Below are 24,360 nucleotides of genomic sequence, written 5' to 3'. Positions count from 1 at the left end.
TGGTAAAAATTGTTTCACGTAGTAAAACGTATTAGGTTGAATGTATTGTATTTAAAATAGTTACACAAAATCTACTGACATATGTATTAAAACATCACTGAGGTCAAACAAATTACAAAAGAGGATCATCAATTTTAACCAGTATTTATCATCTCAAACAATTCAATGATTTCAAATTTTATTAATTGCTTGGCTTGAAAAATTGTGCAAACACAATATTGTTGCTAAATAAACCGTAAAAATGGACTTAATGCACGATATATTTGCATTTAATTCATCTCAATAATTGTGTATGCGAAATTTTCGCCTTATACCAAGTTTATCTCCATTAAACTCGTAAACCATGTCAAATGCACTTTTGATGTCCTACAATGGTGTGGAGATCTAATGGTCACTTGAAAATCAGTGTCTCCGGTTTCTTGACGATATTAACACGTTCTTGTCAGAACGCACATATCGATCCTAAAACTGAGGGGATCATCTCCATTTTCTACTTTATTTAGTAAAATAACAACTGTTGTAAAGAAAATTGGATGGAAAGCGTAAATATAAAGAACAGTGATTGGTCTCAAAAACCCCAGACCGGTCACACCCGGCGTGAGCACTATATTTTAATCAGGTAGAAGAAATATTCCTTAGTCAAATTCAGTGTAAAAACAAAGATCAACAATTGGTATGGAATATGTCTGATTTGATTTGAATTACTCCCCTTATGTAATTGTACTTTTAATAATATCTAATTTTAAAGATATACGTCTAGGAAGTTTTATAAATTAGCAATACATGTAGTTATTTTTTCTTTGTATGTTGATTTGATATATCCCAGTAAACTCAAAATCAAAGACAACTCAGACTACTAAATCAGTTCCATATTTAGATGTTTTACAGACTATAGACGTTAATGACCAACTAATAACTAAATTATAGGACAAAATGAATGAATTCAGCTTTCGATCGCTAATTAGTAACAGTCAACTATCATCTGCAAATGGTGTTGATGTCTCCAGGCTGATTGGTACGAGCATGCTGTGATTAGAAAACGTGACAAGCTCCTGACAAATAAGTTAATGTTACAAGACTTTCTACAGTCTCGTGAACACTGAGCTTTTTGCAAGTTCTATGGTCATGTTGACGACATCGTTTGCAAATACAACCTTTCGTTGAGTCAAATTTTGACTGAAATGTTTCATACCAATTGTTAAAATATTGTTTTTATACAACTTTGGACAACGGTTTACTCAGTTTTCCTGATTAATACAGAGAATTCACGGTGGGTTGTGTTCAACAGGAGATTCTAAGTCTCCTTTGGAACCTGATTCCATCTCTAGTCTTTCCAGGAATCCGTTTTTATGCCTTGTTCACAGTTTGTATTGTTTCAAGGATTTATAAGATCGATCACTTTTATATCTATCCTCCTCCTTTTCATTGCATATAAAAACTTCATTAAAATTTTTCTCTTTACTAGCAGAATTCATATATTTTGTGAGCATTTTAAAATTCCTTCTCTTCATCGTACAAGATCAATCACGCCCTAAGTTATGCATATCTCACTGTCATTACCTTGCTAGCTTGGAGTATTTCCCCTTGATCCTGATTGAAAGATTGACGGAATACTAGTAATTAAGGGCACATCTACGATGCTTCTTATGCTGATCGATTAACCTTAATCAGATTTTCTAAATGGAAATTCTATATTCCATTGCTTCAGGTGAAAATTGGTATATTATCTAAAAGTGTAGATAATATTCTGTCCTGATTTGGATTTTTTTTTTTCCAAAAATAGACCTATTGAAAATGCTGACTGGTTGGAATGTCTCTTTCCGAGTCAGTGCATAAAAATAAAGCAAGACTGATGCGATATGACCATGGCAATCTTAAACAGTTATTTAATTTGACATTTAAAAGATGTCGGAGGTTTGAGTATGTTCTAAGTACGATACTTTTTAAAACGGGGCAGGCTACTGACAGATAGGTTGATGTTACAGGGATTTCAACCTCCTTTAAAGTCAGCATTTCGTAGAACTGAAAACATATATATACCTTATATGTCTATGGTTTCACATATAGATTTTTGCTTGAATTATATGCTGGCAACATGGATTTATGTTCTTCAACAATAACCTATGTAATCTAATATGCACTATCAAATTTTAAGAGACGGCTAAAATACAACATGTGAAAGGTAATATTTGTTAACAAGGTTATTATACGAACATAGAATTTTCGAAGCATAACATTGTTTACACTAGTGACAATCGAATGATTTGATATGATTCGAACAATCAGTATGTCGAATGTATTGTCGAATGCTGAACTCTGAATAAAAGGTTGTCTAAGTAAAAATGTTCAGAGTATTTTGCGAATTCCTAAAGTACCAATTATTAGAGAGAAATAATTGAATTTAATTAGAAGAATCGGCCTGAGTGAAAAGTATCATAAAAAATGTAAAACATGAGGACTATCTCCTTTTGTTTTATTAGCGGGGTTCAGCGGTAGTTCAGGAAGATATTTAACCAGGACTTCTATCTTATCTATCCTTATAAAATCCAAAATGATTGATCTTGTGTTGTATTCAACAGCACATTGCCCCCAGCTAACAGAGTTCTGTTAAGTTATGTTATTGCAATATGAAGTATTTAGTTGTAAGTTTGTCCTATAATCAGTAAAACATCCAAATATGGAATAGATGTAACAAACTTTGTGGGGTTTTTTTTATTTCAAATTCACTGGGATATATCCAGTCGACATATGAATGGAAGTAACTGTTGTTAATTTATAAAACGTCGTCGATATATCTAAATGTCGAGTTGAAGGCCACAGTGAGTGTTTTTTCTTCTCTTGTAGAAGTTTTTGGATAAATTCTGCTTCATAGGAATATAAAAACAAGTCGGCTAATAAATGGAGCTCAATTAGAGCCCATGAAAATTCCGACAGATTTTTTGAAGACCTGATCTCCGAAGACTACATAAATGTTGTCAATGAGGAATTCCAGCATTCTTTTAATATCAACTTTAGAGTACTTTTGTGTAGAATCAGTGATTTATAACAAAGTAATTTTGTTGATGATGGAGGGATTGATGTATAAAGTGTTTCTAAAAGTGTTCCTTATCCCAAGGACCAGTCTCCACGTCCCGCAGTAGGATTCGAATCCGCGACGTTAGGGTGTGTCCTTACTCTGCGACTCTAGAGTAAACGCTCTAACCAATGTCCCACGCGGACGACTTGTATGAAGTGTAGAAAAGTCGTACCTTTTGGTGTCACTTACTTAAGGAAATTTTGATGATTGTAGATTTTCTAAAAGTTCTTTGGAGTTTTTGAGAATCTACACCTGATTTACACCACTTCTATAATATGCTGTAGCAAAGTATGTCTGAAATTTCTCTTTGCAGCGGTTTATATTTTTGAAAAGAGTACAGAAAGGGGCTTGGTATTTGCTGGACCCTGCAAGGTATCTTTGTGACGATTTTTTGAAGTTTAGGAATTCAATTTAGGTAGGGTAGATCGAACTCACCTTGGTTGACTGGAATGTGAAATGAACTAAACACTGAGATATGATTTCAAAGAATTTCATCCTTGAAAAGTGAACTGTGAGTATAAGTTGGATTTCCAGATAGAATTAAAACCAAGTTCTTCTAAAATACAGTTATTTTAAAAATATTTTACAGGTAAAATTGAGCCTTACAAACAAAGACGATATTTTTTACAAACCTTGTCAGCTTGAACCATAACATATTGTTCATTTATTCTCTCTAATTCTTTTATCAACTCCGATTTAGGGAAAACGAAATGATAGATGGTTCGAAATTGCCTTTTAACTTTCCAATACGGTTCTTTAATATATTTTTTGAACACTTAATCCATTCTGTCAAAGTGTTCAGGTCTTCCCTTTCATATTTAGCCCAAGTTCTGGTATAATTTTCGATAGAATTCATTATAAAAATGAAGTTCTGTCGCTAACTGAAAGATCGGGGCTTCCTGTATTTAGGATCTTTTAAGATAAATGTTTAAGGTCATCAATTTCACCGATATTAACATCTCTGGTAATTACAAGTCCGGCGAAACTGTTGAAAAAAGAGCAAGAACAGTTTAGAGGATTTTGTTTCAGGTGTTCAATATCTAGGCACTGCAGGGTTTTGTTTACAGCTGAAAAGTCTGGGTATGTCTGCAGGTTGTAGACTTCAACTTGAAATATGGTGGAATGTAAAATTTAACTTTTTTATATTACTAATTTAAACAGCATCTATTCCTTTGTTAGCAAATTTTTAAGTAACCGACTGAGTGAGTTAGATTATCTTCTGAAACATGTTGTGGTTTTAAAAACCTGTGATGGGCAACCTCCATAATCACAAACACTAGCTTGTATTCTGCATTTGAAGAATCTAAGTATGGACTTGCTTTAGCTTCTTCAAGTAGTCCATTCAAAAATTTCAAGGGAACCGAGTAAAGTTTAGTGCAAATGTGATGATCTATTATGAAGCATTGTCGCAAAAGTGAATCAAAAGTGACCTTTTGTATATTTGGTCTATTGCTCGAATGGGACACAAAACAACATACATGTACAATCAATCAATTTATCTATTGTAAGATCTATGTCTATGACTACGTCTACATCTTGGTTTATTGTTAAAAAGTCTGAGCAAATTGTGGGCTTGAAAGATTCCCTACATTATTTATGTGGTCGTTGTAACGGTGAGGCTGTGCCTAGTTCTTTGATCCAGTATTCTCCTTGTGTACGGAATGGAGTACTTGATGTGGGACTGACATTTTTTTTTTCAAAACTTCTAACATTCATTAAAAGAATAACCCTAACCCTGATAATGTTTCGACAAATATATGAAACTTGATGGTCGAGCACGTTTGTTTTAGTGTTTTGTGAAAAATGGGTTTATTTCCTTTATATTTACTTTTCTGTTTGTTGTTGTTTGACGTCCCTTGCAAGATTATTTCACTCATATGAGTCATCACCAGATGCCAGTAAATTAACTTAAAATTTAGACCTATACTCTGGATTTCTTCCAAACATTAAATATTACTTAGAATTACGAGGTCACCTTAATACATTTAAATTAACTTTATTACTCATCCTCTTGAAATCGGAGACTTGAAATATTGCAATTTTCAGTTTCATCATGACATTAACTATTTAGAAAAAAATTCGCCTGTCTGTCTAGTAAATGTTCTTTATCTTTACTGAGCACATCACATTTGCTGTATTTCTTGTAGGTTAACAGGTTTGAAAGCCTCAAGCATTTTGAGAACCGTTAGACTTTGCAAGGTTAAAATTTCTTCAAAATTCTGACATCAAATTTGTATGTAGAAGGAGGACCGATGGACATGCCTAAATTGCTTTCTTTTTTTATATTTTAAAAATCACATCTACCGTCATAAGATGGTTTGTGGTTTTTTTAAATTCATGTTGACAGGATTATAATTATAAAACTTCGAAGACGATAAAACACCCAATGCTAAATATTGTTTTCATAAATATTTTCTTTGCCTTATCATGTAAAATCTTACGCAACTTTTGAAATGAAGAGAGCTTACTGATATAAATATAACATATAACACTTCTACCATACAAAGATGGTTTATGGTTGTTTTCATATTTACAGGATTATAAAACATCATAGGTTATAAAACACACAATGCTAAATACTGTTTTCGTAAATATTATATATTTTTAAGATTAATTTCATGATTAATTTTGAAAGGTAAAAGGCCTTAATACAAATAAATGTTTATAATTATAATATTTAGTCTAGCAAACAGTGACCATTCCACCATTAGAACTACAAGACGTACATCTCTGTCATAATATTTAGTCTAGCAAACAGTGACCATTCCACCATTAGATCTACAAGTCGTACATCTCTGTCATAATATTTAGTCTAGCAAACAGTGACCATTCCACCATTAGATCTACAAGTCGTACATCTCTGTCATAATATTTAGTCTAGCAAACAGTGACCATTCCACCATTAGAACTACAAGACGTACATCTCTGTCATAATATTTAGTCTAGCAAACAGTGACCATTCCACCATTAGAACTACAAGACGTACATCTCTGTCATAATATTTAGTCTAGCAAACAGTGACCATTCCACCATTAGATCTACAAGTCGTACATCTCTGTCATAATATTTAGTCTAGCAAACAGTGACCATTCCACCATTAGATCTACAAGTCGTACATCTCTGTCAAAGGACTGTTTTGTGGTGGAAAAATTTTGCTCTTCACACGAAATTTGTAATTTGTTTGAGTATAAATTAAAATAATATTAAAAATATTACTATTAATAAATTGTTTTGCAGGATTCATTTGTTGCACAAAATTTGATGCATTGTTCCTTAGTATATTCTACATTTAAGTTCACAAAGTTTCTATACATTGATTTTCAACCTACGACTTTTGATTAATCTTGTTAAATTTTGAACACAAAACAATTATTTTGGGTTTTTTCAATAAACAAGAATGCACCCATATACTTCATCATCACAATCATGGTGAGACACTAACACTAACAGGGAAACAAAGAACACTGGCGTCTCTCACGACAGATTCATTACATACATAATATATATAATCAACCTCCTTCTGCACCCGGGCTTTGTGCTTAACATTTAGTTATTCTTTTTGCTGGAGCAGGTGTCCTTCGTACTTCACATTATATGAAATTCAAATGAAAAAGAAATATATGCCTAGAAAGGCGCCTCTTTATGTGTCTTTGGTGTTATAAATAACAAAATTTTATTTTTTGTGTACTGTCCAATATTAAAAGTTTGCTTAAAAAATGCGAATTTAAGTGAAATATCGCACTTGTATCTATCTAATCGATAATAACTTTGTAAAGCCCATTTCACCGATGCATGTTTTCTACGGAATACACAAAGTCTAGTATAATAAATTACTTCAGATCACCTATTACTTTTGATAGACGTTATCTAAATAATAGAGTGTCTCGAAAAAGGTACCCTGTATATAACGATTAGAGACATTACGTGGTCAAACGTTGAAGTATTTACACAGAGTTTTGTATAATGGCATACCTGTGAAAGATAACCGTCACATTTTAATTAAGTTACCTATCAACCCTACTGTTCTGGCCCGTCAGATTCCGTCTTCTCAGACGTGTCTCTGGGCTTCGCTCTATTCCTATCTCTGTTGTTCTGACCGGCTGCCTATAAACTATTGGAATTTAAGTGATCAAATCAATTTGGTTAGCACTTACGGGGTAGGGAAGCAGATAACAGCCTAAATTAGTCAGGTTGATGAAAATTTAGACCTCAACTTAGAAGTGCAGGAGACTAGAGAGGACGAAGGGGTAAATTGTTTGTCCAAAGAAAAAAAAAGAAGATTGGAAACAGTTTGGTGCTGGTGTTGTTGTCGTCACTTTCATCAGAGGGACAGCATGACTAACAATTCAGAGACATGGGGTGCTGTTGTTCTTTTTACCGAATGAAAAAGATTTTCATTATTTTTAACACGGTACTCTGGGTAAGAAATTTGACTTACAAACAACATATAGTTAAATGTCTCAAAGAATTTCTTCTATTAATGTACAACCTAATGTTTTCTAGTCATATCAAATCAAGAAGTTTGATAAAGTTTGTTTAAAAATTGTTTTAATTTACCTAACGTAAATTTCTACATATCGTCCATGTTTTTTTTTTATTTCGTTTTATACATTAATAATAAATTTTACGAGAAATATTGATAATTATAGTCAAAATATATCTTTAAGTTAATTCACTTTCTCTTATAAATTTAGTAACTATACGTTGTAATGATGCCTTAAAGAAAATTCGAATTTTTCTTTAAGTATTTTTTTTTATTTTGATACAATAAAATAACAAAGTATTTTCAGTTCACTCATTGCTTTACGGTGAAACGAGACAAGTAAATCATTATTCAAATAATGCACATAAGTATCGTAATTGTTCAATATTTATGAATTAGTAAGTTTTTAATAACTATTTAATGGTTCAATATTGCAAAAGAAATTGGAATTATTAACATGCTATTAATTATTAAACCCATCAAAGGTTATCATTCATAAAATCAAATAAGATTTTGACGTAAATGATATGTTTCAGCAACAAAGCGTGGGAATTGAAAAATATCTTTTTTCCTTTGGGATAATAGTAGCAAAAAGTATACAAGACCCTTTAACCTGTAACTTAACTATCAAGTTATACAGAACCTTTGGGCGTGACATCTTGAGGGCCTTTTTACCTTACGGTCGTGGTTAATTTGGTATTCTCTTACTAAAATAACATGTTTTGTGCTTTTATTTAAAACATTTACATCTGAAGTTTTCAAAAACAAATAAAATGAATCAAAACATGCAGACATCTTAAGCACACAGTGTTTAGGAAACAAAAGGTTAATGTTTTGTGTTTTGTGTGAGGACTAATCGGCAATAGTGCGATGTAACCGAAATAAACTAAGGAACCTTACACCAGCCTCCGAACACCTGGGAAGATACCTAATTATCTGAAACATGCCCTTCAAATATATTACAGCTGAAGATTCCTTTTGTTTAAGAATACTACAAAAGAAAGAATATTGTACAATCTTTACTGTAAAGCTATTCACTAAAATGAATCAAAACGACAAAATTTGTTTAGGTTTTTTTTTTTATTTATTTATTTATTTTATTTTATTTTTTATTTTTTATTATTATTATTTTTTTTTTTGTTTCTGTTTTTGTTTGTTTTTTGTTCTTGTTGTTGTTGTTTGTTTGTTTGTTGATTTTTATAAAGTGACTGGTACTTCTAGATAAGGTCAATGTTCAATTCTTCCATTAGATCCTTCTGTTCTTCAGTCATCTGGGATTGTCCCTGGAGTATCCATTTGTAATACAAACGAATGTGTTAAGATACTATCTAATATTTCAGCACGACAATTATTGCACGGTGTCAATAAAAGTTAAATATAATATTATTTATATGAAGCATTACAAAACAAATACATTGTTAAATAGAGTGGGTGGGTTACATGAATTAACCTCTCTATTATGACGTCATAACATTATCACTAAATAAGTTAAAAGTAAATAGACGGGTAGAATAAGGAAGGGCCCAAGCTGAAATATATCACAAGAAGTGATATGCTACGAAATTAGATAAATTGAAGAATTGATCGATGAATTATATATAGGTTTCATGCAACGTTGATGCTTTGTCTTTTAACAAGATCCCGCTATTCATCTGAAAGATGCTGTGTGTGTTAATTCTGTCTTTTGAAATAAATACTCATGCAATCTTTGTTTTCAAATCAACACACGTGAAGCCTGATAATACGATAAAGTCTCAAATTAAAGAGAAATTTTTCGGGAAATTATTATTCTTAAGTAAATATGAACAATATTGTCAGCTAACTTAACCATGTCGACGTCTTAAAACATTTGGAAACCAACAGACCCCGTATTAGTCGTAAAGTTAAAATGTTGAAAACATTCAGAAATATTAAATTAAGTATAATATTTATAAAAATAAAAAAAATACATTGATTAAAAATGCCTAAAGAATCTTTTTTTAAATTAACTACTTGAATAAAGAATATAAAATAAGCTTATTTTACAGTTTGCAGGTCCAGCTCTGCTTGGTGTCTCTATCTGGCAGTATATTACTTATTTTACAGTTTGCAGGTCCAGCTCTGCTTGGTGTCTCTATCTGGCAGTATATTACTCTACAGTCTTACGATCCTATTCTAGAGATCGGAAAGTTCCAGATCTCCGCCATTATCTACATATCAGCTGGAGTGGCGTCCACCTTCAACGGGATCATTGGGTGTATTGGAGGAGTCAATGAAAGAAAAGGCGTCATCCTACTGGTAGATATTTCATTATATCATATTCCTTATTACCTGTGTTTTAATTTATCGGTAACTGATGTGTATCAAAAAGGACATAATAATGCAGGTAAAACATAGACCTCATTACCTGTGATCATTAGTAACAATGTGTGTAACTCACTGATATAAAGGCAATATAACATGTGACTGATTATTTCCAGTTTTTGTTCTTTCTGGTGATGATCTCTGGTGCTGAGGTGTTGGCTACTGTCCAGTTCTTTAAGTTTTATGATGAGGTGAGTAATTCGTTTTGCAGAACGTTTAACAGTAAAATAACAAGGTCAGAAGATTTATATAAGAGCCACCAGTTTAAGGATAATTCAAAGAGTTTTCACACATAATGATCATCCTTCGAATTCTCATTATAATCTCTCTTAAGTCTTTAAAGACGATTATATTCTCAGTTTCTGCATACCGATATGTACCAGGACTATTATAGAAACAGGAGCTTCAGGGTGACTGTCTTTCCATCAATCATAACCTACAGATTTCATTAGAATTACATTTTGACAACAGAAAAAGACTTTTCGTTCGTCCTTTGTCTAATTTGAATGTCAGTACCACAATGTCACGTTCACAGGAAGCAGGGGGAAGTGGACATATTAAACTTGATAAATCGGAAATACTTCCTCAGAAGAACAATGTCATAACTCTAGGATATACATTAATCATTTAATGCAAGTAGCCTGACAATTACAACGGTAATTGTTATATATTAGCCCAGGACAGTTCATCTTATATCAATTCATTCTATTTGAGCTCAGTTGAGGAGAACCTTAAAACTAGAATGTTTTCCTAAAACAATTACTTGTCATGAAAGCTAGGGCTAAATCTCTTTCTTAAAGAGTTAACAAAAATCATCCCTTTTGGGCGTTTCTTTAAACATTTGAAATTAATTTTTGCTCCTTGGATTCCAGATCTTAACTCTCTGTGAGATGAGTATTTAATTACCGGATCAAGCCAATGATTAATACTAAATTGTCTGTAAGGAAAGCTCTGGAATAATATCCCTCTTAATCTCAGTCACTGTTATACTGTAACTCGGAAATCCTCATCAATTGTGTAGTATTTTATCTCTTACTTTTCACCTGGTGACCCCTGTTTATCACTACACCCTGTCTCCGACATTTAATTTCTCTTCAGGGGAGAGGTTGATTCGTTTCCGAAAGGAATAGTGTTTTTAATGATACATCCTCAATGTAACTTATCTTCAGGAGTTGGTTGGAAATTATATTGTTATATTTGTATATCACTATGAATATTCGCAAAACATTACTTAATTAGAAGATACTTAAAACAAAATTGATAATTTATACACCTTATGTCGAAATATAGAAGTCAAGTTATTGTTTCTTTTTTCTTTCTTTCTTTCTTTTTTGATTGACAATATCTAATTTTTTGGAGACCAGGACTGGTTTCTCCCATCAATCTGTCGTAATTCCCATAGATACTAATTGCGCCCGATTATTATCAAACCTATTTTTGTATTCATATGAAGCAGAATTTATTCAAAATCTTATACATGAGAAGAAGAAGACACTTGTTGTGGCCTTCAACTCGACATTTAGATATATCGACTACGTATTATCAATTAACAGTAGTTACTTCCATTAATTTATCGACTGGATCTATCTCAGTGAACTTGAAAATAAAAGATACCATAGAGCCAGGCACATCTGTTTCATACTTGGATATTTTTCTAGAGAAAGAGTTAATGGTAACCTAACAACAAAACCTTATGATAAAGGTGATGACTTCAACTTTTCTATCGTCAACTTCCCTTACTTTTGTAGCAATGCGCCCTTATCACCTGCATATAGAGCTTATATCTCCCAGTTGGTTCAATATGCAAGAGCATGCTCCACGTACGAAAATTTCTCAAATGAGGCAAGTTATTGTCAAACAAGTTTATTAGTCGCCCGCGTGGCACAGTGGTTAGAGCGTTTGCTCTAGAGTCGAGGAGTAAGAAGATTCTTACGTCATGGGTTCGAATCCCACTGTGGGACGTGGAGACCGGTCCTTCGGATGAGGCCGTATAAACCGAAGTCCCGTGTCGCAGTAGGTGCTGGCACGAAAAAAGATCCCTCACTGCTCAATGACCCTGAATGCTGAGTATAGGTCAAAATTTGCAGCTCTCCGCCGGCAAGTGGTAGCGTCTCCATATGAGTGAAAAATTCTCGAGAGGGACGTTAAACAACAATAAACAAACAAACAAACAAGTTTATTAAATAAGAATATCAACAGTCTCGTTTAGAGTTATAATTTCGCAAGTTCAGTGCTCGATACAATGACTTTGTCAGCAAATACAATCTATCACTAAACAAAGTCTGACTGACGTCTTTTATACTTATTGTTAGTCCATTATTTAAATACTGAATTGTCGTCGGATTTTTCCGTTTGCCCGATTTTGACAATTAGCACACGGCGAGTGGAATCGGTCGACAGGGGATGCTTACTTTCCATGGCACCTGATCCCACCTTTGATGTTTTTTAGAGGTCCGTGTTTGCCCTGCTCCCGATTTGTATTGTTAAACAGACTTTTGAGAGCTTGAATACTGTTCGCTATCTCCATATTTCATTGTAGATGCCACAATATTTATCTGGTAGATTATTGAAATTCGTACAAGACTACTACCTTGATTCTTCAGTTCGTGAAAATTTAGATAATCTCCAAAAAGAGGTATGTATTCGGCAACCTTTTGCACGATTTATCTTTAATTAATGATTAATTATATATCTTTTTTCCCCACCTTTGAATCAACAAGTGATTTTCTGTGTGTTTTAGTTTTCAGTCAAATAAAAACCATTTTAGTTTGAAGCATTCTTTCATACTTATTAAAAGTAGACCCAAGATTCAAAGTTTGACAGTACCCTTCCATTATACGAGCATACTAAAACATAAACATTTTTGGCTAGCTTTATAGGCCTCTAACAATGGCATGCAACTAAGTTTCTCATCAATTAATTTAGTTATGCATACTTGCTAAAGCTCTTAGATAAAAAGCAGACAAAACTTGTTAGATGAAAAGCAGACAAAACTGATCTTTTATTTCAATATTTGATTATAAAGTCCTCAACTCCTATTACGATTTGTTTCCTGAATAAAAGCTTTGTAAAGAACGGTATTTTCTCTTTCAGAGCCAATTTACTCTAGCATTTACTTTCAATGAGACATGAATTTTTAAAATCATTGATCATAAAACATTTTATCAATTTCAAGATATGTTTTTGTGATCTAACGCATACAAAAGAAAAAAAAGTATTTTCTGTATTTTGTTTTAAATTTTTAATGCTCTTGTTTATAGTCCCTAGAGATGGAGAAAATTATCTTAAATTTATAATTCATCATACCCTTTTAATGCAGTTCTTCATTTCTATATTTCCAGTGGTCGATTTTGATATTAATGGGAAGCAAAACAATACAAAACTTTTAAAAATATACAAACATTAGTCAAAAAAGTTACTTTGGTACCCTAAGACTGGAGTATTTGGATATTCTAATCAATGTATAGGATTACTACACGAATTTTAACCCGCCTAACAGTGAGTGCTATAATCTCTCGAGCTCCAAACACGATACACAGAATCTGTTCAGAAAGAGGGAGAATCGCCCATTACATATAAACATGCGATAACACACCATGAAACAAGACGACGCAGCGACTTACTTTCTTTAATCTTAATTGACCTTTACCTTACATTTGGTCTGTTTCAACGGTATATCAATAGAACATCTCTGTTTCACCGGAATATCAATAGACCGGAAGTCCTTCTCTGATTCGTCAAGAATGTAGCTCAATCTGACGAGACACACGTATGATTGGTAGAATTCAATATCAAGTTAATGAAAGCTACAGACAATTGATAAACAAGTATTTTTATCCAAGCTATTGATCCTTTAATATTACATAGTGATATTGATTTAAATCATATCAGCCATCGTACTTTCTTATAAAATTACCACGTATATCGAGATATATTTAGTCTTAGGAGACCAGGTTTTCCAGAAATCTGTTGGAAGTGCAATGGATATTAAATGTGCCTCTTTGTAAGCCGACCTGTTTTATATTCTTACGAAGCAGAATTTTTCAAAAAAAATTAAGAAAATTATCTAGATGTAATCATGTTTCTTGCTTAGGCTTTCAAAATATCAAGAATTCATTTTCAATTAAAAAGATTCATTTTCATTTATGCTTTGATTCGATATATTCAAATAGAAATCGAAATTAAAGACTTCACAGAGTCTGACACATCTCTTTCATATTTTGATGTTTTACTACAGAAAGACATTGGACTACAACTAAATTTTATCATAAATAAGATGACTTCAAATTTTCTATCGTCAACTTCCCATATTTATGTAAAAATAAACCATTATCACAAGCATATAGAGTTTGTCTCCCTGTTGATTGATTTCGCAAGAGAAGGTTTTGCCTAATTTATCTATTAAGTGAGGCAGCCTACTTACAAATAAGTAAATAATAAAAGGGTATCGCACATCTCACATCTTTAACTTTCATTCCATTTCAATCAACTTTCCTTGCTTACGTAGTAATATTCATTATCACCTGCATATGCTATTTTTGTCTTGTAATCTATTCAATACAATAGCATGCTCTGAATACGATCAATTTCTAAACAGAGACAGGATAATGACACATAAGTTGATGTTACAGGGATTTCAACAACCTCGTTTAAAGCCAGCATTCCGTAAATTCCATGGTCGTTATAATGACCTTTTTAGCAAAACAACCTGGATCGTATTTTGACTAAAATACTTCATATTTTGTTGGGCCTTTGTTTTTATACTGAATTTGATTACCGATAATTTCGTCTACCTGATCAATACAGAGGGCTCAGGGCGGGAATGAATGGTCAACCGGGGATGATTACTCCTCCGAGACACATGATCTCTCCTCTGGAATTTCCGGGGGGTCCATGTTTTATCCCCTGTGCACAGATTTGTATTGTTTGTAGGTTTTTTCGGAGATCGATTACAGTTCGGTATCTTTTTCATTAAGGTCATCATTTCGCTGATACATCGGTCGATACAGTGGTTAGTCTCCTGTTGACACACGTTATAATAAAGCCATTATTTTCATAGTAAGTTGTCTATAAATTATTTCGCTTTCCCGATCAAGAAAAAAAGGGATCTCATGGATGTGACTGATCCTATATCATTCAATGGAAAAGTTTGTTTGTTTGTTGTTTTTTTTTTTTTTTTTTTGAAAAACACATGATCATGAAATGATGCAAAATTGCAGTTAATATCGCTTTGAATTTGATAACATTTCAAAACTGTGCATCGTGTATCAGAAATCAAACATAATTCTCAGTAGTTTTTTTTATCAAATGTTTAGGGGGGATTGTATGTGTTTTAAAAGGTTTCCATTGAATGACCACAGTCTTTAATTGGGTATTTCTTCTTGCAATGTCGAACATTTACTTATCCAAGAGTGGGTTATTCATATGATAAAATTCCAAAAGCTCATGGTATGAAGAATTAAGTTGATGTAATTCATTTATAGGTACTTTAAAGCAGACAAAATATTAAATAAATTTATGAATTGATTTGTTCATCAAACTGTTTTTTTTTTATTTTAAAAGTTTGCCTTTACTTTTTTTAACATCAATAGTTGCACGTACTCTGATATCGGAAAAGGATCCCATATCGTGATATCTTTACTAAACTGTATTCTACTCACTTGTTTTTAATACGCGCGTATACCTCCTTATTTGAAAGTTCTGTTCGCCTTGGCCTTCTTAAATAAATTGCATCTCAAAATGATTCTGATTCATTTAAGTAAATCCCATTGCTAATTTCATTGTTTCATTTATGTATCTTGTTGACATTTATTAAAAGCACGACTCTGTCAAAAATTGTACTCACTGCAAACAACAGTGTGTCAACATACACGTCTTTCAGCACTGGCACCTTTGTGTGTGTTAATTAGGGCATTGTCCTACTGCGACCCAGTGTCCACGCTTAATGTGAAACGACAATGTCGGCATTGTTTCAAACCTGCGTCATACACATGCATCATTATCGACCTTTATTCACTACTCTCTGGGGACATCAGGACATTTCATTTGAATACTAGTAATTAATTTTTCATTATTATTTTTTTTTTAGAAATCACCAGCAGCTTTTTTTAATTGAAGACAATTCAGGATCTCAGAAGTTTTGGTGACAAGCAGAAACCAAAAATACCAGCTCTTGTTTCGTTCTTTGTCCATACTTTTTTTTTTTTGTTTTTTTTTTTTTTTGAATTTGGGAGTGATAAGTTCTAGATAAGCCGATATAATAGCCCTACCGACTGTTTGTTATTTAATACATTTCTTTGAATATCACTGATTTCTTTATAAGCAGAAAGACAAATATGGCTATATTTATTGTCAAAAAGTGTAAAAATACAGAAAATCACAACAAAATAGAAAATCAATAGTTCCTTAAATCAAGATTAGAACCTTATTACCTCCAATTAATAACATGAAAGAAAATTAGTACACAGGCGTATATAGACGTGCATATTACCCATCACACTCTGAAAACAAATATGCTATAATTGCAATCATGCAATCTTTGCACCTCTGGGACTTCTAACTTTCACAATATTCATAATGTCAATCGGTACGTAGCACGCTTTGTGAGCGAGTGAGAGGAAAAATGGAGTTATTTTTAATGCATAAGTGGTGCCTCTTAATACATCACACGCATAAAAGAGAAAGATATTATCTGCAGTATAATTTTGCCCTGTGGTAATTAGTTTGAACTCTATGGCTTAATCCAATTCTTTTTGTTACATCTCTGTCTTTTATACTGTAGTACCATGTGACTTAAAAGGACACATAAAAATAGAAACAAAGATATTTCCAGATAATGAATTATTTTCCACAAACTTTCATACAAACTAGATTCTACTATTCTTGATGGGAACCTACGAGCAAACATTTGTAGCTTTTTAATACAGACTTGCAACGAAACAGATACACTTTCACCTGGTTCCTCAATTAAAATGTAAGTCAATTGTAATAATAAACAACGCCTTTCTACTTTTCTACAAACTGAACTGTATTAGAATACATAAAACCCACGTAAGTATCTGGCTATCAACGATAAACCTGAATATTTGGGTATATGATTCCAAATACTAAACGCTTACTGCAAATCTAAAACGTTAGGATTAGTCCTTTTGTAAAGGTTTGTGCTGTATCTAAGAGCAGGTTGAGATCTTATAACAAGACCGGATAGACAAACAGAGCTGTGGGGATCTATGGGGGTTCTTCTCGACGACAGGATATTATCCAGGTCGGCTTAATTTTCCACTATTTACTACTTATTTTGCTTTTAATTCTCAGCTTTTGTTTCAGATGGAGTGTTGTGGGTGTTACAATTACACAGACTGGTCTGCCACTCATATACCAAGCACATGCTTTAAGATGTTAGTCGACCAGCACAATTTATCGAACACTTCCAATATGATATACACTGATGTAAGTCGTCATCTTTATATTTACGCTTTCATACCTCTGTATTTTTAAAAGACTTCTGTCTTGGATGAAGGAAATATCTATATCTTTAAGACACTGGTTGTAAATTATACATTCTACCTCACAGGGATGCAGTGAAGCACTTGAGGCCTGGGCTAAAGATAATTTATTAATCATAGGTTGGGGAGGCTTTTCGTTCTCAATTGCTCAAGTAAGTCTAGTCAATCAGTTTCTTGTTTTGTGCCCCCCCCCCCCCCAAGAATTTATCCATATTTTAGCTGATTATATTCATGCTTATTTACAGTACAATCAAAATACAAGAGAAAAGATAATATAAACACTGATTACACAAACTTTTCTTTTTTCAATATGAATTTCAATGTGTGATTTAATATTGAGATTTAGTTGTCGTATGATGAGTAAAGGTAAATCGTATAAAACATGTTGGATGTTCACTGTGTAATAACAGGGCAAGTGTACTAACAAACCAATAATACGAGTTAGCGTGTTATAAAAAATTGTCTGCGCAGCCTTCCTGTTATGACACGATGAACTTCTAAAATTTACAATTCAGTATACTTATATTTACATTCAAGAATATCATGGTAGATTGATAAATATCGTTTCTTTCAATGTATTATGCCTGTTTAAATGACACAAATCGCAATTGTATATCTAATTCGAGGGAGCGGCCTTTACTGTTCAACGTCAGCGTGAATTTTGTTTCTGTTTTTTGTTTGGTTTTTTTTTTTGTTTGTATGTTTGTTTGTTTGTTTGTTTTTATAAAGCGCTTAACGTTTGAGATCATTAGTAAACTTTTAGACCTCCGCGTCTGTATTTTGATATTATAGATACTGTAGCTTTTATCACACTTTGTAAGGAAATTATATATCAAATGTGTATATCTTTTATTTTAAAGATATTAATGAATTCCCTGTCGTCGATTTTCGTTGTCTGAAATACAATAATGTGTATAATTTTGAAAACCTTTCTTTAACAGATTTTCGGAGCCATCATTTCATCTTGTTTTTACTACACATTGAAAAAGGAATTTGGATGAAGGTGTCTGATGTTTACTCGAGCTAGGATCTTCGTGAATACTTTTTGTTCGGCTTAAAGCTTTTCGTTGAATCTCATACTTTTAAACGCTATTTAAAGAGATGTGATGTGATTGAAATTATTTATTAGAGTTAACAAAATGTATTTGACAAAACACTATCCATTTAATAATGTGAAATAATGTCCTTATTTTGTTTGTCATTAAATAGTACATAATCATGTAACCTTCTTAATGTTGTTCCTGAAGTCGCATTCCTTACACCAAACCACTGTTATAAGGAGATTCGACCCTGAGCTTTTGAGCAGCTTTTGTCTGGACCTATATTTCTTAAATTCTGCATCATATTTATCAATTTGGATTCTACAATTCAAATTACTTCCGTATATATGTTTTATATCTCTTGAACAATGTCCTGAATTGACCTCTTTTACCTTTCTCTAGCAACATCCTTGCATACAATTAAGAATCACTTTCTAGTTTGTTGGGTATGCCAGGGCATCAACGATAGTTGGAAACGTGGGATTATGTGCATAACGGGCGAAGCCGGTTATGCATAAATTATCCCACGTTTCCAATGATTAATTGTTTATTATCTTCATTAAGGTATGTCACTCGTGAAATTAGATATAACAAGTATTTTTTGAGAAGTATAATTTAGGTAAGCGCTCATATAGCATGACTCAAAATCGAAAAGAAAATTGGGGGGGGGGGGGGGGTCAGTGTGTCAAACTGATCTACGATACAATCAAGTTGACCTTTTTGCACTTAAATTGTTACTCTTTGGTTAATCACTTTAATCTTTATCATATTTTAGCAGATGCAATTATGGCGATAAATATAATCTTATTTTACGTAAAATAGTTTGAATAATATTTTTCATTGCAAATTAATGCACATAAATTATTGTGTGACCTATTTGCACTAAAAAAAAAAGTATCATATTTGGGTTATAAAAATCTTAATATGCAATAAAATATTTTCTTGTATCAAACTTATATGACTTAAGTGCTGATCAGTTGGAAGTATCGTGTTGTTTAAAATAATGAAAGAAAAAGTTTGGGTCAAAGATGTAAATTTTGAGATATTGGTCAAAATGTGCGATTTTCAGGCAAAAAACGGTGTAAATTTTATCTTGACTTCTTTAACATATCTTCATTTCTTGGCAAAGTCTGTTGATTGAATGTGTAAAATTTGTTCTAAAAATATAAATTGAGACCTATTTTCAATAAGCCTAGCATATCATAACGGAAAATATTCTGTAAGTAAAAATATGTGGGACTAAAGTTCCAAGATATTAAATTTAACAAATGTTTAGATTTGAAGAATTTTCTTCAAAATATCCTTCCATAACAAGAAATAGTCCCTCATAAATCTTGCTTCTTTATGAATTTGTGAGCAGTATTTAAATTGAATGCTGAATAATTTGCATTGTTTAATTCAAATATGTTATAAAAATTGAATTATAATAAAAGTTTAGAAGTTAAAGGTTCTGACTGAACTTTTCTAAAAAGCTACCGAGTGACATACCTTAAGCTTACTTAATCGTGCGTGCAAATATCTAATTTCATAATAATTTGCTACTATAGCCATTGTTAAATAATGCTTGTTGTTTAGCAATTTACAGAAAGGGCTAATGTTAAAACATTTTTCAGAGAATTAAAAAAAAGAAGAAAAGACGCTCTCGCTAGGTGATAAGATTTTTTTTTTTACTTGCACCTAACGTAAACTATTACTAATAGCTAAAAAAATCTTTTAAGCTGCTCTTAGTGGGTTAGGAAACTTTGTATCCCACCTAAAACTCGATCGTGACAGTTGTATGGGCGTAAGTTGCGAAAAATACTTCAGAAACATTTAAAGCTTTGTGATATTTATTAATAGTGATTTACCGCCTAATTCATCATAGTATTATTTTATTAGTTCATCTGTTTTTATCCAATATAACATTTACATCATTTCTCAGAACAAGACAGATTTTATTATCTATCAAATATAATAGTTGATTCAACTAAATACAAAGCATAACTTCGATTTGGCCCCTCCTGAACAATATTGTTTATATCTCCCTTTACAGTGTAGCAGATTTTCACAGTTGATTCGTGTCAAGTGTCCTTTTTGCGCGCATATGACAACTTCGTGTTTTATAGACAAGGCAAGTTTTCTTTTTTCGGGGGGGGGGGAGGGGGGCAATAAATGTCATATAAATGTGAATTTTTCAAGAAAAGAAAACTAATAAAGAAAGTGAATAGAACACTTACAGTCTAGTTGTCGTTAAACACATAGTTACTAGCTAGTATATAGCACTCTGAGGAATTTAATACGAGGAATCATAATTTTAACCCTTCTGTCAACAAACTATATACTACAGCATCATTGGATACACTAAACTTGAATAAATCAGACAGATTTTTAAGTGTGTTGTGTGTACATGATTAAACATACCTGGTTATTTACAGGTTACATGATTAAACACACCTGGTTATTTACAGGTAACAACAGGAGATGGATATGTTCATTTGTTAAGCGCTTTAAAGAGGCAAAGTCCTGAAAGGATTTTCTTTACTACTCATGAAAATGTTAACGGTATTGAAGGATAAACTTCAGCAGTATTGCACAACAACATATTCCAGAAATTGAGATACCTAAAACAAAGAACTTTTAGAAAATTTAAAGTAACAAAATCAATAGCATCAAATCATGAGTTTTCAACACTTTATACAACCATTCTCTAAAATAATTTAAAGACCATCCTTTTTCATGTCATAGACACACGGCGGGTGTGACCGGTCGGCAGGGGATGCTCACTCCTCCATGGCACCTGATCCCACCTCTGATGTTTTGGACGTCCGTACGTGTTTGCTCTGCTCCTATTTTGTATTGTTTAATGGACTTGAATGGACTTGAATACTGTTCGTTATCTCCATATATTTCACACAGCTTCTTCGATAAAAATGTAAATATCTTGCGATTGGTTAACTACATTACAAAATCTTTCCGATTCTAAACACAAGTACTCTGAAGTTGACATAAAAAAAGATGAGTGGGAATTCCCTGTGGTACTTATTGCACTTGGTACTATAAGCAGACCTTTTGAAACAGAATTTATTCAAAAACTTCTGCATAAAATGAAGAAGTTTCATGCTGTGCTACAGCTTTTCAATATTACAGTTTTCAATATTTATTTTCATTCACACGTTGATTCGATATATATCTTACTTTACTTGAAATAAAAAACACAAGAGTCTGAAGTCTAACACCTCTGTTTCATATTTAGACGTTTTATTAGAAAAGAAAAACAGAAAGACGTTAATGGTAAACTAACAAGCAAACTTTATGATATCGTGATGACTTCAACTTTTATATCGTCGATATTGTCAACTTCCAATTCCCTTATTTATATACCATCATCATCTGCATATTGTGTAAATGTCTCAGCTGATTTCATCATATAACTTCTAAACCAAGGCAGACTTCTGACAAATAAGTTGATGTTACAAGGGTATGAGCAATCTCGTTTTAAGACAGCAATTCTTTGGTCCAAACAATGGTCTTGTTTGCAAATACAGTCTGTTGTTAGCTCGAATGTTGACCGACTTATTTAACATAAATTGTTAAGCCATTATTTTTATGCTGAACTGTTTATGAACTACTATGTTAACCCGATCAAGACAAAGCGCTTATAGCGGATGTGATCAGTTGAAATGGGATGGTTACTCCTCCATGGCATTTGTTCCCAACTCTGAAGCTTTTAGCTAGCTCTGTTCTCCATTTATATTGCTTATTTGGGCTTGATGGCATAATAACATTTCGTAATAAAGGTGTTCTCTGAAAGTTTATTGAAAAAATAAATTACTGAGATATTATCGACTCCATGTGAAACCGGTCTCCTCCTAGGTACCTGATCCCATCACTGATATTTCCAGGGGTCAGTAAGTTTGCCCTGCTCTCGATTCAAATTGTATGCAGAATTAAAGATTGATCATTGTTCCATATTCATAAACACGACCAACTTAGCCCACTTTCTGCACCCTTATCCCAGAGGCGATAAATTTTACAGTTTGGGTAAAGGGATCATTGCTTATTGTTGTCCAGGAGTAAAGAAAAATATTGATAAGATATTATGCGTTTTCATAAATATGGTCAACTTAGCCCCATCCTGGAACCTGAACCCATGGCCAATGAATTTCAAAGTTTTGGTAGAGATAATAGTCGTGTTAACAGTTTCACTGTTTACAGTCCAGATGGGAATTAAAATACGTTCTTGAATAAAATTGTTACCAAATCCTGGAACAATCCCTGCCAAAAGGACGATGATTTGGAGAACTATGCATCTATATAATATGGGGATACCTAATTCCATGTTGAACCTTCTGTTCTTGAGAAGCATATAACAGATTTTTTACCTATGCATTTCAACGTTAAATATGGATCCCTTATTGTGGCCAACCCGAGCCCAAGAGGCCAAATTTCGTGAAAAATGCGTTATTTTGCCTTTTTTCAATATATGACTAATTTAGCCCGCCCTGGGGGCTGAAATATTGACCCTCGGGACATGAATTTCACAATTTGGTATCGGGCTAATTTCTCATCAAATGATTTTAAGATTATAGTTAGATATCCAGGAAGAAAGATCTTTAAATGTGTAACATTTTTCAATGTTAAACCAACTTGGTCCTTCTCTGATGTCAGACACTTCTACCAAGGGTCATGGATTTCACTATTTTGGTTTAATGCTTATTGCTCATTATACCCATGCAAATAGTTTGCATGCCTTTTACACACACACACACACCCACACACACACACCCTCACACACACCCTCTCTCACACACACACACACACACACACACACACACACACACACACACATATATATATATATATATATATATATATATATATATATATATATATATATATATATATATATATATATATATATATATATATATATATATATCACCAGCAAAGCCCCATAAGACTATATCCTGGATTTTAAAGAAGTGTTGACGTCTTTTAATACTCATGCAAACACTGTCTTGTCTGCGAAATGTGCAGGAGGCAGGAGCATAGAAAATATTTTTAAAGAAGATGGGTGAACAAGGCGGGCGAAGTGCCTATAGTGCGACAAACATGAAGTGAAAAATAAAATCTCAATTATATCCAAAATTTCTTTGATATTTCATCTAAAATTAAAGTATACTTTATGTAAATTCTCTATAATTTACAAAAATCTCACAAAGACTGAAATTATTTGCCTACAAAATAGCATACACACAATAGAGAGGACAAAAAGTGTCATTTTCTCACACTTTAAAAAATTTTTCCGATATGAGTGGGTCTTCGCTCCATTTTTTTGAAAGTTAATCCTAAAAGTTTGCATAAAAATATGCATTTTTGGTTTACAAAAAAATGGAGCAAAGACCCACTATACATTAAAAGTACAATTTTATGACAAAGCATTCGCATCTTTCCGAAAATTACTTGAAGTCCATTAAGTCAAGGGTCATATCACAAACATGATTTAAATGCCGCTATTCATCAGGAGCTGTGTAGCGTAGTGGGTAGTGTGTTAGTCTCAAAGCAATATAATACTCCGGATTTTTATTGTTAGGGGTTCGAATCCCACGAAAACTATTTTATTTTTTTAATAAAAGAATAATTTTTCCGATATTTTTTTTTTCTCAGAAATGTTTTGTTGATCATAATTTCATAAATTTCAATAATGAGAACTTTACTTTAAATACTTAATTCACAAATCGAATATGATTTTTTTTAATATCTGAAGCTATAGGCATTCTGCACGTCTTGTTCACCCATCTTCTTTTGCATGAATAAAGATGGCTCTGATTCCACCAATCAAATAATTATTAATATACCTTACCATTTTTCGCTATAACGCCTACTTTTTAAGAGAATAGTTTTGCTGTAGTTTAAATATAAAAGAAAGTCATT

The 24,360-nt window shown here is 32.6% G+C and overlaps 1 protein-coding gene across 1 annotated transcript; it reads left to right on the top strand.

The window, feature by feature from the left end:
• Positions 1-7,430: 7,430 nt before the first annotated feature.
• On the top strand, positions 7,431-18,532 carry LOC133191078 (CD151 antigen-like). The gene is made up of 7 exons (XM_061326762.1): positions 7,431-7,496; positions 9,645-9,836; positions 10,019-10,093; positions 12,442-12,537; positions 17,229-17,351; positions 17,476-17,559; positions 18,349-18,532. The coding sequence occupies exons 1-7, from the start codon at positions 7,431-7,433 to the stop codon at positions 18,406-18,408; spliced, it is 696 nt and encodes a 231-aa protein (XP_061182746.1). The 3' UTR covers positions 18,409-18,532.
• Positions 18,533-24,360: the final 5,828 nt, after the last annotated feature.

Source organism: Saccostrea echinata, unplaced genomic scaffold (assembly GCF_033153115.1).
Source record: "Saccostrea echinata isolate AGI-Se365-2 ecotype Australia unplaced genomic scaffold, CSIRO_AGI_Sech_v1 ptg000023l, whole genome shotgun sequence".
Classification (NCBI taxonomy): Eukaryota; Metazoa; Mollusca; class Bivalvia; order Ostreida; family Ostreidae; genus Saccostrea; species Saccostrea echinata.
Note: the sequence above shows the minus strand (reverse complement) of the source record. Positions and strands in the feature narration are given on the sequence as shown.

What these genes read in the sequence shown, in the direction of transcription:
- LOC133191078 (XM_061326762.1), top strand. Translation starts at nt 7,431, where the DNA reads ATGGGGTGCTGTTGTTCTTTTTACCGAATGAAAAAGATTTTCATTATT. An exon ending in TCTTTAAGTTTTATGATGAG is followed by an intron (nt 10,094 to 12,441) that starts GTGAGTAATTCG and finishes ATTTCATTGTAG; the next exon opens with ATGCCACAATATTTATCTGG. An exon ending in CCAATATGATATACACTGAT is followed by an intron (nt 17,352 to 17,475) that starts GTAAGTCGTCAT and finishes TCTACCTCACAG; the next exon opens with GGATGCAGTGAAGCACTTGA.